Source organism: Phoca vitulina, unplaced genomic scaffold (genome assembly GCF_004348235.1).
Source record: "Phoca vitulina isolate PV1807 unplaced genomic scaffold, GSC_HSeal_1.0 scaffold15, whole genome shotgun sequence".
Taxonomy (NCBI): Eukaryota; Metazoa; Chordata; class Mammalia; order Carnivora; family Phocidae; genus Phoca; species Phoca vitulina.
The window spans coordinates 19,967,777-19,983,011 of NW_022589718.1; the positions used below are offsets into that span (position 1 = coordinate 19,967,777).

General features: G+C 38.3%; 1 protein-coding gene across 4 annotated transcripts in view; it reads left to right on the forward strand.

The window, feature by feature from the left end:
* Positions 1-25: 25 nt before the first annotated feature.
* VPS37A (VPS37A subunit of ESCRT-I) overlaps positions 26-15,235 on the forward strand; it is a 45,287-nt gene continuing 30,077 nt past the window's right edge. For 2 of the 4 annotated variants that reach the window (XM_032413524.1, XM_032413527.1), the window contains exon 1: positions 26-472. In XM_032413524.1, the coding sequence (XP_032269415.1) occupies positions 348-472 (125 nt within the window). In that variant the 5' untranslated portion in view covers positions 26-347. The remainder of the gene's footprint in view (positions 473-15,235) is intronic. The other 2 variants (XM_032413523.1, XM_032413525.1) reach the window with 1 other exon arrangement.

The following is a 15,235-nucleotide window of genomic DNA, read 5'->3' on the forward strand; positions in this document are numbered from 1 at the left end:
GACGCGACACGCAGAGGGGGCGGAGCACGCAGGTGACGGAAGCAGGGGTGGTGGAGCGTTTGGCGGTCAGGCTACCGCACTGACTGGTTTGGGCGTTGGGACCGTGAAGGTAGAGCTCCCCGTCCCGGGCGGCTACTTTCCTCTCTCTAGCTGCCCACAGTCATAGTGTTTCGCCCAAGACCCAAGGACCCCTCAGCCGGGCTTGCTTAGAGAAGACCCGGTCCCCCAGCACTTGGGACCCGGGCGTCTCGGACTGCTCTTCCTGTCGCTGGGGAACTGCCGGGTTGAGCAGCTGGGAGAAGCAGGCCAGAGCCTTCCAGGGCCTCGGGCCCGGGGACCCGTGGAGGATGAGCTGGCTCTTTCCCCTGACCAAGAGCGCCTCCTCCTCCGCAGCTGGGTCCCCCGGTGGCCTCACCAGCCTCCAACAGCAGAAGCAGCGCCTCATAGAGTCCCTCCGGAATTCACACTCCAGGTGACTGGTCGCTGCCTCTCCGACCGGAGGAAAAAGTAGGGCGGGAGGGTGGGCTGGTCATAGCCTCACATAGCTCCTCAGGCCTGCTGCCCGCCAGCTGCCTCCTTTTGACGTACCTCCCTTCGTCTTGGGTCACACGCTTGCTCTTCTATCTCTGACCCTTGTTCAGGATTTTTCTCCGGATCCTTTCTCCCTCCCTCCTGCCTCACCACGGCTCAGCTCTTCCAATTCTGAGTTGTTCATCCCTCCTGACACATCACTTCTGGCTGTAATCTGTCTTAGGGTCTGTATCCAGTAGCCCTTGCTTTGCTCTGCTTCCTCACTAGCCTTTCCCTTTGCCCGTCTGATTGCCACGTTAGCAGAATTGTTAAAGTACTGTACTTGGCTAAAAAGAATTGTAAAGAGTAAACTCCAGGTTTCACAGAGTGTAAAATTTGGGGGGGGGGGGGGGGGGTTGTAACATGAAAGAGAAGCCAGAGGTTTTATCAGTGAATTCTTTTTGGTTGGGAATGACATACTCAATCTTCTTAAGTCTTTTAAGATTTACCCGGTTTCAGCAGCCTCGTCCCAATCTGGCAAACTACTAGTCTCTACATCTCTCATTTTATTATTCTTATTCCCACACCCAAGAATTGCCTTATATTCATGTTAATCTGCTGTCTTCTTATGAGTTGTTCATTTTCAGCATGGTCAGGTTAGAAATATGTTGCAATTCAAATTATTTCAAATTATTTACTGTAAACTTCAGCCTTTTATTATTGCAAATCTTCGTGGCTTGTAATGGTTTACAAAAATTAGAACTGCCTCCTTTTATGGATTGTGCAAGTTTATTTACTTAACAGTGTCACAGCATGTCTTTGTAAAGATGCCAACATCAGTCAACCCTCTTTTTTTAAATAGACTTTTCATACATTTCAAAAACATATATTATGAGACTTTAATTCCTGTTGAATGAACTATTGGGGAACATTTTATCTGTTACTTTTAATAATTTTTCCCAAGCAAGTAAGTTACAGTGTAGAATAGTTTTAAATTAAATATGTTGTTAAAAGAAAAATTCACTGCAGTTAGTATGGCTAAAACAAGGGCTATTGCTGATTGAACTTCAGATGTTTCTTGATTCTTTGTCTCAATTCTGCTTGTTCAGAACTTTCAAAAGCTGAAAATTTATGGTATTTAACAGAAGAGTGGCATGCTATTTGTTTCAATGATGGCTTTCTTTCTGGAAAATTAAGTTCACAGAGTTCTTCAGGTCAATCTTACTCTTTTCCTTTTTTTTTTCCAAGTCAGTTTTTTTCTAAATAATGTTCTGTACTAACCTGTAAGAGCTACTCTTACAAGATATGCTTATAAAATAAGTTGACTCATTTTGAACAAGCATAACAAAAGTTTGTCTCCTTAGAAGGTATCAGCTTGTAAGATTGTTTATATACTGTACTAGTACTAGTATAACCAAAATACTTTTTAGAACCACACCTTTGGAATTAATTGCTTTTAAGCCTTTAGTATATCCTGTTAAATATTCTCACTGCTGGCAAATTTTTATTCTTTAAGATTGGAGTTGAACTTCTTAAATACTCTAAAGCCTCTTACTGCTAAGGTTAGTAAATGAGGGAAGTGACTAATCTGAAATTTCTTGTGTGTTTTTTTTTTTGGCCTCCCAAATAAGGTGACATTCTAAAACAAGAATTGCTAATCTAAGAAGTTCTGGAATTGGCTTAAGCTTTAAAGTTTTTTTATAAAAATACTTGTAGTTTTATTTTATTGAAATATTTCACATTTATAAACTATATTTGGATACTTTTGGAGACAATTAGGTCATATACTTTCAGTTTTCAAGGAATGGTACAATGCCAGAAAAAAGTGTCATCCATCTATTCTTGTTAAATCTGCCATTTGAACTCATGACATACATTTTAAAGGTAGCTGGTAAAAATGATCTATGTATGCAGTATATGATAGTACGTGGCTTGGGTAGCCAAATTTCAGTACTATAACTTACACTTAAAGATTGTTGTGCAGTAAGACACTGTGATTGGTGATTTTGAAGGTACATTCTGCAAAAGTTGAAAGAATGTTTCAGATGATATTTTAATGAATAATATAAAAATTTCCTAAATTATGAATATCCGTATCTTGTTGCATGGGGCCCACTTCCCTGATGTTTCATACTCTATCCCTTCTTCAGATATAAGGTCAACAGCTCTTTCTTAACAAGGAAAGTATTCAAATTCTGCCCTCCTCAGTAACCCTATTCTCTCTTATACCTTCCAATTCTTACCTTTTTTAACTCCTTATAATTCAAAAAATTCCATTTAGGAACTAGTCTGTGTGAGTCCCTTCCTTAAATAAATGTAAACTCCTTTTCTAGTTACCTTAAGAAATTCTTACCTCATCTTTATCAGGCCTCTCCTAAAGGTTAGCTGAATTTTATGTGTATTTCCTCATGTTAATCTTACTGGTAGGCAGGGCAAATGGGAAACTGTCATAGATGACAAACAAAAGTTTTAACCAAAGCATAATAACATGTTTGTCTACTATGAAAATGGAAACTGGAAGTTATGTAGACTAGGCTCAAGGAATATATTCCACCTTCTGAATAACAGTCATCACAACATTCAGTTTACCACTAACATTCCTGTCTTTGTGGGCAGGAGTAGAATTAGTTCTGTTGTTTCTTCTGCTTCCTAAAGAAGTTCACTTTGAAGGACACTCTTGCTTTCCCACCCAAATCCATTTTCCCTGACTCTTGAAAGAACAGTTTTTATCTGGGTTCCCAGTATGCAGAATGATATACCTGAGGGAGGCCGAGCTCAAATAATGATTGTTTACGGCAATCATTCACTGCCAGTTATCGTGGAAGAGGGACTCTTGACCTAAGCTTCTTCAATGAGAGTTGAAGGAGAAATCTGCTGGGGAGCTGCTCAAAACATTTTTTGAATAATAGAGATGTTCGAAAGGAAATTCTTATGTTTTGGATATTATTACATGGGCCATCTGGAACTGCTTGGATCATGAAAAACAGGCTGACTACTGAATGTGGTAGAGTAGAATGATGGAATGTCCATGATAATGATGTGAAATTGAATTAACCAGCTTTGGAACCTTTGATGCCTCTGGACTTAGTCCTTTTTAAGTTTAGTAACCCCTCACTGCTGTTTAAGCCACTTTGAACCTGGGTTTTCAATTACTTGCAATTGAAAATATCCCAAGTGATACTCACTTATCCCAATATTTAAAGATTCTTCAGAAGTGAAGCTGTTAATTATTTCCCTGCATTGTACTACAATCAGAAAATACTAAAAACTGATGTTCTTAACAGTTAACCATTCTAACTATCCTGGCTTCTCCTCTCTTAACAATATTTAAGTTAATTAGCTTCTTTTATTTCCTTAGCTCTAAAACAGTAACCTGGAGCTGTGTTGGGAATGGTAATTAACTATGTAAATTCAAAGTTTTACAAATAGTAATCTTTATTACATTTTACTTAGGGGTATCAGCTCTTTCAAGTAAAGGACTTCTGCATTCATTTTAATAATTACATAGTAATTCTGTGCTATTTTTTATTTTATATATAATAAGGAAATCTAATTTGGGAGTTATTATGTTTGTCAGAATTGCTTTTTTCTCTTTCACTCTGTTACAATGAATAGTCTCCATGAATTGTCTTAATGAAAGAGGCTCTGAACCAGAAGTTAGGAGACACTGATGTACCATTAACTGGCATGGCAACATAACCTTAATACGCCTTAGGATAGGACCCCTGAAGTAAGAGGATTAATTGCCTGATCTCTTATTGCCCTGCCCAACTGTGAAAGTTTGTGTTGCTTCCTCAGGTTCCTGGATGTGAGCACTCTCTTAGAGATAAAAGACAAAATGAATTTGAGCAATGTAAATGGAAGTCAGCAAAACATTATTGCCCTTAGGAAAAGCAGCATGACCTAGGTGAATGAAAGCTTTGTAATCAGACTGACCTGGATTCTAATTTGGCTCCAACACACGATAGCAATGTGACCTTTTGGCAAGTTACTCAACTTCTCTGAGCCTCCAGTTCCCATTTGTAAATTCAGGAATTGTGATTCCTATCATGAAAGATTGTTAATATTTGAGTGATATTTATGAGCATTTATTAGAGTACCTGGCACATAGTAAGCATATGACAAATTATATTCCTTCTTTCCACTGCATAGAATCAATATGCATGGAACCTTTGCCTCTTAGCCTGCATGCTTCTGCCCAGCTTATTGTTTGTGAATCCCTCACAAGCTCACCTACAGCTCATTTGCCTCTGGCAGGAATACTTCTGACTTGCCATTCAGTAAGCAAGTCCATTTCAGCTAGTCTCCTCACAAATGAAATGTACCTGTTTTGAAGGATTTTAGATATAATACATGTAAAGAAACTAGTAGGTACTTGGTAAGTAGCAGTTATTTTTGTTTCTTAAAAATAATGGTGCCAATCTGCATAGTCTTTAAAAATTGTTTTGGATTTTTCTTTGGCTGCCAGTCCCTGGATACCATTATTCATTCTGATTGCCCAAACCTTTAGCCTTATAACTTCCTTGGAGAGTCTGCTACTGTATAGTTGTCTACCATATAGCTGTTAAGTTTAACACCTTGTTCATAGTTAATAAAACTTTCTCCTCTAAACTCATGGGTTTCTGAGTAAGCCTAAATTCCATAATTTTTTTTCTATAGATTTTATTGTTGGCTCAAAAGGACCCATACACAAAGATGGTAACAACAAATTTGCAATGAGAAGATATGTGTATGTGTTTTAACCTGTTCAATATTACATATTTTTAAAAATATGGATCCATTGCTGCCGTTTATACTTTGAGATTTTTCATTAAAATATCCAAATTTTCAACTTTGAAAAAGAACAAGACTTTAGAGCAGTTTTAGATTCACTACAAAATTAAGTAGCAGGTTTAGAGATTTCCCATATAGCCACTGCCCCCTGCAACTTTTCTTTTAAAATAGAAATATGTGGAAGATCTGACAACAGTTCTTCCACAAAGCAAGATTTGCCTTGACTGAAAAGTAGCTGCTTCATTTACTGGGCTTTCCTTTCTCCATTTTCCCAGTTTGTGGTTACTCCCTTTTGTGCTACAAACAACAGTATGTTATCTTTTATAGGTATTTGAGAGTAAAACTTCTTTGTGGAAGGAAATCACCTTAGCTTGTTGCAATAAAAAATCCTACAAGAAGTTGCTATGCCTGTTGAAGCTGTAGAAATCTACAAAATGTCAACACTGTGACTCTATACAGGGACATTGTGCTCTTAGAATGAACTTTAAAATTATGTATGTCAAACAGTCCCATAATTAAGTGGATCTTAATTTGATACATTAAATCATATAGTCCATTTATAACCCGTAATTAAAAATTACAATTGCAGAGTATATGACATGTCATATTAACCATTTAAGAAAATTTTTCCTGTGTAGATCATAACAGCTCAAGTACTCTCTCTAGTTAATTTTCCCCTTAGTAGTATCAGTCCATACTTGCTTAAAAGAATTAACCACACAAGCGGTCATTTCTCCATTGCTAGTTTAATCCAGCCACATGTACTCTTCCCCTCCTGCCCCTTAACTCCTTCCAAGCCATCTACTGTCTGCTACCTAAGCCAAAAACCTGGTCATCCTGTTTCCACTCAGTCCATCCCTGCTACCACTGGGCTCTATTTTCTCTGCCTTCAGTCTTAATTTTTTTTTCCACATGGCCACCAGAGTAATCATTCTAAAATTCAGGTACGACCGTGTATTCCTTTCAGTAGTGTCTTAACTCTTGTCCAGAAAAGCCCAGCCTCCTTAGCTTAATGGCCTGGTTTTCACAGAAGATGGTGATGCGACTAATGGAAAGTGTCAACAGACGGTTAAAAAACAAAATTCAGCAGTTAAATTTGAAGATCTAGTTGGCTTTATTTAATGATTCATGAATTGGGCGGCATCACATCTAGCAAGTAGAGGGGAGCTCCAAGGAGTTGTGCGAAATGGAAGGTTTTTGAGGAAAGAGTGGGGCAAGGAAGTTATTAGCAAAAGGAAAGAACTGTTCTTTGTTCCAGGTAAAGTCACCCTCCCTTGGGGGAAGGGCAAGGAGTTTTATTGGATTATTTATCTTCCTTTTGGGGGATGGAGAGGGCCCATATGACAGATGACTTCATCGGTGCTGATCAGGAATTTTCTGGAGGCAAGGTGACTTGGCATCAGAAGCTCCATTTTGGGCTTTTGGTTTTCTTTTTAACAATTACTCCCCTTTTGATCAGACTCTCAGCTTAACTAAGAGATGTGGTCAAAATTTAAGGAATTAGCACCACTCTCAGCTGTGGCTCTGAAGTTATCCAAGTTTTTGTTGTTCCTTTTTATGACATCCATAGGTCATGACTTTTTTGCTTAACACCTTGATATTGTAACCCCAAACTGGGTTCACCTCTTGGTGGGCATCGTCAAAAGACACAACCATGCCAAAGAGTGGAAAAGGAAGAATTTTACTTGCAACAGGTAAGGAAAACACTGGGGTTTCCCAAAGCAGTGTCTCTACGAACAACAAAATTAGGGAAGTTTTAAGCTAAGGGTACATGCATATTGGTGGAGGGACTTGTTAAAGGAGAGAGTTCAGTACAGAATTAGGGCAAAAGTCATCCTAAGTTGACAGAGTCCAAGTTCCTAGTTGATTGAAGTTAGTAGGGCCAGCAAGGGTCAGCATCATTAATTCTCTGGCTCCAGTTAGTCCGTTGTCTGAGTGCGGGGGTGGGGGGGAAGGGCTGGAGGAGGCAAATCCTGCAAAAAAAGAAAAGACTTAAGAATGCACTTTAGGTCAACTTTCACTTTTGAACCAGCGCTCGGAGTTTTACCATTGATTTATTGTCTCTGATATGGTTGGGCTATTTCCTGGCCTGGTAGAGAATGTTGCTTTTTGCATTCCTTTTTGTTTCCTTAAAATCCTTAACTCCTGAGGTTTTTGCATTCCTTTGCAATTCCAGTGGCTTCTAGGCAGTTCTGCAAGAAGTGCTCTTGGTCACGTAGAGCCAGTTGATGGGGCATAGGTCATAAAAATAGCTGGGGGCCTAAAATGACTTTTGTTGTGTCCCCAAAGCTATGCCTCATCTTTCTTTTTCTGGGGACTTTTAGCCATATCTGCCTACAGTGTTCACAGGTCACAGAAGTGGGTTATCCTCTTCACTTTGACTGTAAGGTTCTGGTCTCGGAGATCATCCACTTGGTAGTTAGCAGCTGCAAATACACATTTAAAGCTTTTGAAAGGATACAGTGCACTAGAGAGATTTTTATGATAACCGTAAACAGGATAATTCCCAGTTTTTGGAGTGCACTTTGGAGCCATGGTCCCTAAGACCCAAACCAGTCAAAGAAAGACCCTGTTGAAGGAGTCACTCTTTTAAGGCAAGTGGTTTGCTCAGTGATTTTTATACAGTTGAGTTTCAACTACCCCAGAAGTATTAATCCACAGGCAAACAGCAGGTGATGTTGTTCACAGCAGATAACCTTACTCAGCTAAAAGATAATCATGGGCTATCCTATTGTCAAGAACTTTGGGGGGAAAAAAAAAAGAACTTTAGCCAGAGAATGTAAGGGTTTTTACTGGACAGCTATTGCTTTAGCAGTGGATTCTGCAATTTCAGGAATTAAGAAGTGTCTGATCATAATCTCATTTACCTTTATGCCTAGCCAGGGTGGTAGGGACCTGCCAAAAGGAGTGAACGCTAAATCATGAAAGCCTCCTGGTAGGTCCTTTCTAACTTAACAGTGTAAACTCAGGAGAGTCAACCATTGAAATGTCTTATTTTGCTTGTGAAATGCTAGCCTGAAATAAAAGTCTTCTCTACATTCCAGAGGTTACTCCCCTTAGCAATGGCCAGGGAGATAGAGATGAAGGTGTTATCTTTGCAAGCAAATGCCAGAATAAAGGATACAAAAAAAGAAGAGGTTTCATGGTTTCATGTTTAAAGTATGAAGCCTTGATTTGTTGTCTTATAATTTTTGAAACAGTCTACCTCAATGTCAGCTACTCCTTGTCAATTTGATTCAGAGGTCTCCAGCATCTTCTAGTTTGGAGCAGTGGTCAGGAGCACTTAGTAAGGATCCTTCCAACAAGACTTAAGTGCTGTCTTCCTCTAATATTGGTTTCAGAATACTCAGTCACCAGGCCCTAGACTATAACCAGAGAATTGGGACCTGGGAAGAATTTTTTAGCCTGTTGATGATAGGCTTGAGCATAAGACATTAGACACTTATAGTCATTGGTCATACTAGAATGAGACACAGGATCAACAGAAGGTTGTATACCAATAGGCGTTGGTCTGCCAGTAACTATCTTGTGTGGAGTGAGTGTGTTTTCCAAATGGGGTACTGTGAATAGTCTACAAGATCAAAGGCAATACATTAGGTCAGGGAGGTCCAGTAGTTTCAAGTTTGGAAATTTTAAGTTTAAGGATCTCATTAGTTCTCTTGACCTTGTCTGGTTGAAGGTGATAGAGATTGTGATAATTCCAAGAAGTTTGCAGAGTTTTCATGAAGGCTTGAATAATTTGTCCGGTGAAGTGGGTACCTTGATCACTGACTGGATATTGTGGAAAGTATACCCTAACTGGGAAACATTCCCTTTTTTCTTTGCCACTGGGAGGGCATTAGCCTTGCAACAGGGGAAGGCTTTAACCCATACATACAGTAACAAGAACGTATTGATCACCCACACTGAGAGGCAGTTGAATGAAATCCAGCTGCAGGTGTTCAAAGGGTCCAGAGAGAGATCTGAGGCCTCTTGGGACAAAAATTATTTTTCCAGGATTATGGACCTGACTGGTAGAAATCTCCCCATCAGTGTTAATTCACAATTTTAGTCATCTTAAATGCACTGTGGTGGGTGAAGGAATGCAAAAACTGAAAAATGGGGTTTGCCCCGCAGCTGAGAATTACCAAGCAGCCATCTTTGGTTTCCCATAGCCCCAACTGTTCATTTATCTTACAGCCATTACTGACCCATCTTAATTTCTCTGTTTCAGGAGCAAACTGTTGCCTTGTTACAAGGACATCAGGATGGCAAAATCTGGCAATGTGGGGCAAGTTTTTGTAGAAGTAAAATGAACTTTATGCACATATAGCCACAGTCTTAACAATTACAATATGAGGAAGACATAGTATTACTTCTTACTTGACGATGCTTCCCATGTAATTTAATATATCAAATAAGCCTAATTAGTTTAACAATTTTTTTGGAATGTTCCAGGGACACTTTTGGAAGCACTCCAAAATTTCTTACAGGTCAAGAAAATTTCATTTAGAATTTAGTTTTGGGAACTTTGTCAAAAATATCAAAAACAGGTTTTAAAGTTTGCCTAAATAAGATCACAGATCATTATGAAACTTAAAAAATAAAGCTACTTCAACAATCTGTTTATCAAAAGCAGACCCCAAGTCCAAAACAAAACCTTTGTCCTTTTAACAGAGGAAATAAAATTCTGCTTTTGTACCAGCTTACTTTTGTTTTTTTTGTTTTTTTTTTTTTTTAATTTTTTTTTATTGTTATGTTAATCCCCATACATTACATCATTAGTTTTAGATATAGTGTTCCATGATTCATTGTTTGTGCATAACACCCAGTGCTCCATGCAGAACGTGCCCTCCTCAATACCCATCACCAGGCTAACCCATCCTCCCAATGTACCAGCTTACTTTTGGTATTAAAGCTTATTCATTTTAATCTTAGTTCTGACCTTTCCAAGGATGCATTTTTAACAAACTTTGCAAGTTTGTTTTTTGTTTTTCACATTCAGATTTTGTCCTGTTCTTTTTCTTTAAACAACCAGCCTCACTTTAGGACAAAATTACTTTTTTTTCCCCTCAACGAGAAAATGCATCTCCATTCCTTATTCCTTCTCGTACCAAAAACACACATTTTACTTTCTTTACATACAAAGTTGTTTCCTTTATTTGCAGTAGTTGTAATAACATTAATTAGAATTCTTAACCCTTAGAAATCTTCATTTCTAGTGAAAACTAAGAAGAGTAGTGAACTGTAATACCAGCATTTTTTAGATTGACAAATTATGAATACATTTCATAATTTCTAGAAGCATATGCTTTTTTCAGTTTTCCAGTGTAGAATTAACAAACCTAAATATCTTTCAGCTTCTCTGTAATAAACCAAAAGTAAATAAGCCTATGTTCAATAACAGTATTTTATCTTGCTTGAAAATGGTCTAAATATTCAATACATTTCCATCATTTAAAGATTTTATTTTTTATATTACTGTATTTGTTTGAGAGAGAGAGTGTGAGAGAGCACCAGAGAGGAGAGGAGGGCGGGTCAAAGGAAGAAACAGACTCCTGCCAAGCCAGGAGCCTGATGTGGGGATGTGGGATCATGACCTGAGCTGAAGGCAGTCACTTAACCCACCACTGAGCCATTCAGGCGCCCACATTTCCATCATTTAATTTAATTTAGCAAGACTCCTAAAATTTCAAGCTAAAGAGATTTGGAAAAAATTTTTAAGCACATATACCATAAAATACAATTGCTAAAAAGCTTATCTGTAAATTCTTATCCCACTTATATCTAAATCATTTGCTCCAACAATCATGTTTAGATTACCCACAAAACTTTATGAGACGTTAGACAAGATCAGCCATGATTCTAAGTTACTTTTGCTGACAAATTATAACAGATGTAATTAAACTAGTAAATTCAGGTAGAATGAAATTTGTTTATCTGCATTATATTCAATGTTGATAACTCTAAAGACATGCCTGTTTTAATTAAACCAATGAATTTAAACTAGCTTTAATTTACTAGAAGATTATCCCAGTACTTGAAAAACATGTGGGTGTTTTTGTTATATTTCTGAGAATTTATATAAGCAGTTAATTTTCCTTAAGCCAGTTAAATAGATCTTTAAGCCAACTAAATTTACAAATTAATTTTAAGAATACCATCTGGAGGTAGAAAATACCGTACATTTACTATATAGAGAGGCACACATAAACATACGGACACAGACAGAGACCTCATAGGTTATAGCTTTAAATTGCTGCCACGAATTCGGTACAGAAACACAAAACTCACTAGTTATAAAAGAAGCTGCATCTAAGTTTTTCTGTATTACTTTTTAATTTTAGAACTAAGTTTTAATATAATATGAAAGTTTGAACTCTTACACTTAAAAAATTTTTTCTTTTAGTATAGTTGACCCACAGTGTTACATTAGTTTCAGGTCTACAACATGATGATTCAGCTTCTCTATACCTTATGCTGTGCTCACTGCAAGTGAAGCTACCATCTGTCACCATATAACACTTATTACAGTATCATTGACAATATTTCCTATGCTGCAAATAAAGGAAACAACTTTGTGCCATGACTTAGTCGTTCCATAACTGGAAGCCTGAATCTCCCACTCCCCTTCCTGCATTTTACACATAACCACCACCCTCCTTCCATCTGGCAGCCATTATTTCTGTGTATTTAAAGGTCTGATTCTGCTTTTTGTATGTTTATTGATTTTTTTTTGTAGGTTCTACATATGAGTGAAATCATATGGCATTTATTTTTTTCAATTTGACTTCATTTACCATAATATCCTCTCGGTCCATCCATGTTGTCTCAAATGGCAAGAACTAATCCTTTTTTATAGCTGAGTAATATTCTGTTGCATATGTTACCATATCTCCTTTATCCATTTGTCTACTGATGGACGCTTAGGTTGCTTCCATATCTTGGCTACTGTAAATAATGCTTCAATAAATAGGCGTGCATATATCTTTTCAAATTAGTGTTTTGTTTTCTTTGGATAAATACCTAGTAGTGGAATTATTGGATCAAACAGGATTCCTGTTTTTACTTTTTTGAGGAACCTCCACACTGGTTTCCACAATGGCTGTACCAATTTACATTCCCACCAACAGTGCATGAGAGTTCCTTTTTCTCCACATCCTCACCAGTACTTATTTCTTGTCTTTTTGATTTTAGCCATTCTGACAGGTATAAGGTGATAACATATTTATAAAACAGATGTAGCTGTTTTTAATTCCTCAAAGAATTAAGTTGCTGCCTAAATGGTATCAAAGACACTCACACCCATCCACCTATGTGTTTTACCCTGTCTGGGTATATTTAGCTTAGGGGAGAAATCTCAAAAAAAAACTTTTCAGGCTCTGAATATGAGCTTCTAATTTGGCCAGATTTCTGATTACAGAGTTAGTAAATCCTTTCAAGTATCTTGTCAGGTCTCAGCCAGGACATAGAGTAAGTGTATCTGGCAGTTTTAAACAACCTCATGGACCCTAGCAGCATCCTCAGGGTGCAAAAGATAATATTTTTATAAGATCTAGAGTCACTCCCAAATTTAGCTAAACACAACCTGCCTGTCCCAGGCAGGCAGAAAGCCAAGCCAAATTCTTAGGACATAAAACAAGACAATCAAGAAGGCAGTAGCTATACCTGGGAGACAGGATCGATAATCAACAGTTCTGGATTTGGAAAGGAAGGGAATTTTTTTTTTTTTCCCTCTGTATTGGGCTCAGGAGGTAATTTATTTATAAAACCTTTTGAGAATCCTCTGTGGGTTTAAGAAATTATTTAACTATGGCTGGTAGTTTGGCCTTTAACCCAGGAATGAAAGATACCTGTAGGGGATTGCCTGCAGCCTGTGGTGGTCCTTATCTTAAAAGGTAACTGAGGGTTCTAGAGAGGAGGGGAGTCAGGGGATGGGTTAGCCTGGTGATGGGTATTAAGGAGGGCACGTTCTGCATGGAGCACTGGGTGTTATATGCAAACAATGAATCATGGAACACTCCATCAAAAACTAATGATGTAATGTATGGTGATTAACATAACATAATAAAAAAAAGGTAACTAATAGTCTCTTCAGAGTCAAAAGACAATTCACATAGAGGATTACTAGAAAGAGTACCCAAATAAAAGAGAGAGGAGAGCAGTAGGAATTAATGCAGTCTTACATGTTAGTCTTAGTCTTTTGTTTTAGGTACCTTTCTTTTTCATTGTCTTTTTGTCCTTTTGAATAATGAAACTTTGGAATTTTGAAACCTTTTGGTGGCTTCTGCATACCAAATAAAATAGGTATCCCATTCTGTTTAAGAACCCTTGCTTTCAAGTATACTTCTTAAATTATTTCTCTAATTAGAGCATTTACCATAATGGCCATTGTAATTCTAGGTTGATTTTAGTAAGATCTTGCTGTTTAAATACTTGGGACTTCTGGGACTATAGTTTTTAGACATAAAGTAAGCAGGTATGCCAGAAGGTGGCCTGTTCAACTCTGGATATGAAGGATCCTCCCCCCGCCCCCGCTTTTTTTTTTAGCTAGGCCTCTGGGTTTCTCAGAGTCAGATTAATAACTAAGAGGGGCATGCGATGGTGTTGGGAATTGTGGGGTGTTTTGCAGTGTACCTCATTGCACAGAAATTTTCTTGAATTTGGTGGGTGACCTAGTGTCAATCTAACCCATTAATGTGACCAACTTATTATATATTATTATCACAGAAGTCTTCTAGAGGTAGTGAGTGCTCTAATAGCCTTTGAATTTAAATGCTTGACCCATGCCCACCAGTGTTTGCAGCCTTATTTCTGACTCCTGAGACTTGCATTATCAATTAGCCTTTGTTTAAAACAATACCACAGGCCTCACACTGGACCCAGTCCAACTCAGATCAGACCCAGTCTGTTCCCAGACCCGGTCTGGTTCTTAAGTCAGACCCATTCCAACTCCAACCAGTGGCCACCAACAGTTCCCAACGTAAGCTGACCAGCAGACTCTAGTAGATGGAGACTGTGGATTGGAACTAGGGAAAGTACTAAACCAGCAAATGCCAGTCAGGGAGACTGCAGACTACAACTGGAGGAGGGATTCCAGTGTGGAATTGTAAACTGAACCAAGGGCAAAGGACTGGAGCTCTGTTAGAGCCTCTTGTCTGTGTAGACTGACTCATTAACCCTGGATTGGAAAACCAATTTGATCCAAGCTCAAATGCAAGAGAGTGGAGCTCAGACCCAGAGGAGCTCACCAAAGGTCCTTGGAAATGAATGGCAAAACAGTGAACTCAAAAGGGTTCACAGAGTGCCATGCCTGTGTTTCTCTTTATCCCCGAAGGCCTTTAGAAGTTCACTTCAGATCCTATTCCTGTCACCAAATCTGTTAAAAAACAAAACCAAGTAAATTTTGAAGATGTAGTTGGCTTCATTAAATGATTCATGAATTGGGTAGCATCCCATCTAGCGAGTAATGGGAGCTCCCAATAGTTGTTTTGTAATGTAAGATTTTTATAGGAAGGATGGTGGAGCAAGGAAGTTATTAGCAAAATAAAAGAAAGGATTGTACCAGCCAGGGTCACCTTTCCCTAGGGGTAAAAGGTAGGGGGTCTAATTAGGTGGGTTACCACATGGGGGGGTGGGCTGCGGATGGAGAAGACCCATGTGACAGATCACCTTTTTTAGTGCTGTTCTGAAAATTCCTGACAGGCTGGTTAAGACTACATTTCTAAGGAGGTTGCAGTTAGGTTAGGTATTAAGCCCCCGTGTGGTGACTTGGCCTAAGTGTCTCCATTTTGGGCTTCTGTTTTTCTTTTTAACAAGACAGTGAGGATGTGAAGGGTTTTTTTTTGTTTTGTTTGTTTTGTTTTGTTGTTATTATGTTATGTTAATCACCATACATTACATCATTAGTTTTTGATGGAGTGTTCCATGATTCATTGTTTGCATATAACACCCAGTGCTCCATGCAGAACGT